This window comes from Ovis canadensis, chromosome 4 (assembly GCF_042477335.2).
Source record: "Ovis canadensis isolate MfBH-ARS-UI-01 breed Bighorn chromosome 4, ARS-UI_OviCan_v2, whole genome shotgun sequence".
NCBI lineage: Eukaryota > Metazoa > Chordata > Mammalia > Artiodactyla > Bovidae > Ovis > Ovis canadensis.
In genome coordinates, this window is record NC_091248.1 from 121,815,225 (window position 1) to 121,818,184 (window position 2,960).

The 2,960-nt window shown below is 42.9% G+C and overlaps 1 protein-coding gene across 1 annotated transcript; it reads left to right on the forward strand.

Moving 5' to 3' along the window:
• The first annotated feature begins 412 nt into the window (after positions 1-412).
• LOC138439764 (olfactory receptor 2A5) lies at positions 413-1,345 on the forward strand. The gene has a single exon (XM_069588857.1). It carries the CDS (start codon positions 413-415, stop codon positions 1,343-1,345), a length of 933 nt encoding a protein of 310 aa, XP_069444958.1.
• Positions 1,346-2,960: the final 1,615 nt, after the last annotated feature.

Consider the following 2,960-nt stretch of genomic DNA (forward strand, 5'->3'; position numbering starts at 1 on the left):
ATGATAAAGTATGAGCAAAATTTGAGAACTGAAGAAATAAGAAAGCAAAATGAGAATGTAACTATGGGCTTTTCTTAAAACGATTCGTCATTATGGAGAACAATTTATTCTGTGGCTGCCATCTTGACAGTATGAGTATAAACTTTGCAATCAGAGTTAAATAAAATTCTGTAGAAATGGAAATAATACATGACACCCTGTGTTCACTGATCCTGTTTATGGGAGCCTTTCTGCTTTACTGTGGATTAAAAGACTTGACATGATGAATCTGAAAATGGTTGTTAGCTGAGTCAGCGCACAGCGCACACCACAAACTCCCTCTTTCTGTTAATGGCTAATCCAGACCCGCATTTGCTTCTCAGCCCACAGGCACTGCAGCAGCTGTGATCAGCACAGGTACTGTCACCAGGGCATGACAGAAAATCAGACATGGGTCACAGAGTTCATTCTCCTGGGATTTCCGCTCAGCCCAAGCATGCAGATGCTCCTCTTTGGGCATTTCTGCCTGTTCTATGTCCTCACCCTGCTGGGGAACGGGGTCATCCTGGGGCTCATCTCACTGGACTCCAGACTGCACACCCCCATGTACTTCTTCCTCTCACACCTGGCCATCGTCGATATTTCGTATGCATCAAACAATGTCCCGAAGATGCTGGTGAACCTTCTAAACAAGAAAAATACTATCTCTTTTGTCCCATGCATAACGCAGACCTTTTTATACATGGCTTTTGCACACACTGAGTGTCTCATCTTGGTGGTGATGTCCCTTGATCGGTACGTGGCCATCTGCCACCCGCTACGTTACTCTGTCGTCATGAGCTGGAGGGCGTGCACTGTTCAAGCTGTCACTTCCTGGACATGTGGCTCCCTCCTGGCCCTGGTCCATGTGGGTCTCGTCCTGAGGCTGCCCTTCTGTGGGCCTCATGAAATCAACCACTTCTTCTGTGAAATCCTGTCTGTCCTCAAGCTGGCTTGTGCTGACACTACGCTCAACCAAGCTGTCATCTTTGCTGCTTCCGTGTTTGTCTTAGTCGGGCCCCTCTGCCTGGTGCTGGGCTCCTACGCACGCATCCTGGCCGCCATCCTGAGGATCCAGTCCGCTGAGGGCCGCAGGAAGGCCTTCTCCACCTGCTCCTCTCACCTCTGCGTGGTCGGGCTCTTCTTTGGCACTGCCATCGTCATGTACATGGCCCCCAAGTCCCGCCACCCTGAGGAGCAGCAGAAGGTCCTTTCCCTGTTTTACAGTCTTTTCAACCCCATGCTGAACCCGCTCATCTACAGCCTTAGGAACAAAGAGGTCAAGGGTGCCTTTAGGAGAGTGCTATGGAAGGAGAGGCTAATGTGAGGGATGCCAGGGAGAGTCCTAAGGGTGGAAGGTTTGTTCTCTGTGAGATTTGGGAGAATGGTACTGTACCTGCCTTAAAATCTCATGTCTTAAATCTCTGGCATTAAGAATTTATATTGATCAGATGCTGTTCCTGACTCCTAAACATGGAGTTCTCTGCAGATCACAGACATGAGCAGAAGGTCATGGAGAAGACAGGCCATGAGAGAAGGATCATGAGGCGGTGAATGCATGGCAGAGAGCCATCAATTTTCAGGGCCAGTTCCCAACACCAAAGTCTAATTTCTTTTCCTTTGAGGTTTTGTTGTCTCAAATCTCTTCTTAAATTCCGCGACGGTTTCCTTCTCCCTTATAAATATAAGCATTTGTTAGTAATGTCATAATAAATGCTGCTACCTCTAACAAGACAGGATAAACACTGACCTTGGTTAAGTAGGATCCTATTGGGAAATGCAGTAAGAACTATAGAAAGAGCCAACTACTTGGTCTGGAACTTAAAATCTAAGGAGGATGCCGTGTGTTCTGAAAAATCACCTGAATCTGAGCCTAATGAATTTATTTGTGTGAAAACAAAAGCTAAATTTTGAGAATTTTTTTGATATGGGAGACAAAAAATATGAAGATCTTCATTTTATTTCATTTAAGTTTGCACCATTTAATTAGAAAGAGTTTGTGTTTAGAATAACACACTCTCATATTTATATGAGGGTTACCTTTATAGGGAGAGTTACCTCTTTCAGAATTCAGGTTACAAAACTGGAAGTAGGTGACAACAGACCCTTATGAAGAAATATTATAGGGTTTAGATAATATTATAAAAGGAAGTGTCAAAAGAGGCTAATAGCTTGACATAATATTGTAGGCCCACATTTCTTGATAAAGCCTTGCAGGAACCTCAACACAACTCCAAAGAGCACCTGCTCCACGTGATATAAGTCACATATTCTGGACCCAAGTGATCAGAATGATAGGAGAAGATTTGTTTCCTTTTAACACAAATTCAGGAACTAAGTGGCCAACACAGTAAGGCAATGGTGATTTGTTCAACACAGAAGGAACGCTACCTTTTGAATTCTCTTCTCTTCTCTTCTCTTGTGGCCTCACATGACACTCGAGTGTGTGATATATGATGACAGTATGATTATCTTTCTGTAGATCTATGTTTTCACCCCGATTCTTTCTTGTGTCTTTTCCATTGTATATCTTTCTTCTCCTATGAAATTAAAGAATCAAAGAGGAAACTTTTCCCTTCCACCCTTTCTCCTAAAGCACTGTTTTCCACTTGGTTCCCAGAAAGCTCACTTACCGACTCTTCTTTTTATTGACTATTCTGTTCATTAATTAATTTGGACAAATCATTTTGTCTCTGGCCATTATCTTCGTCTTCTTACCCCAGCAGTATCAGGAAATTGCCAGCCCCCAGAAATCCACAATTACTCCAGTTCCCTCCCCACCCAAAAAGAATGATGTGAATAAAGAGATAAATATTAGCTCTAAACGTAACTTTTAAAGCACTATGTAATTATTGTGTATCCTCTTTCAAAGGTAGGAAAAAGCAGGTAATATTTTCATAAAAATGACTTTTTAAGTAAAACTAGAAAAATTATGTTCTCTG

What these genes read in the sequence shown, in the direction of transcription:
- LOC138439764 (XM_069588857.1), top strand. Translation starts at nt 413, where the DNA reads ATGACAGAAAATCAGACATGGGTCACAGAGTTCATTCTCCTGGGATTT.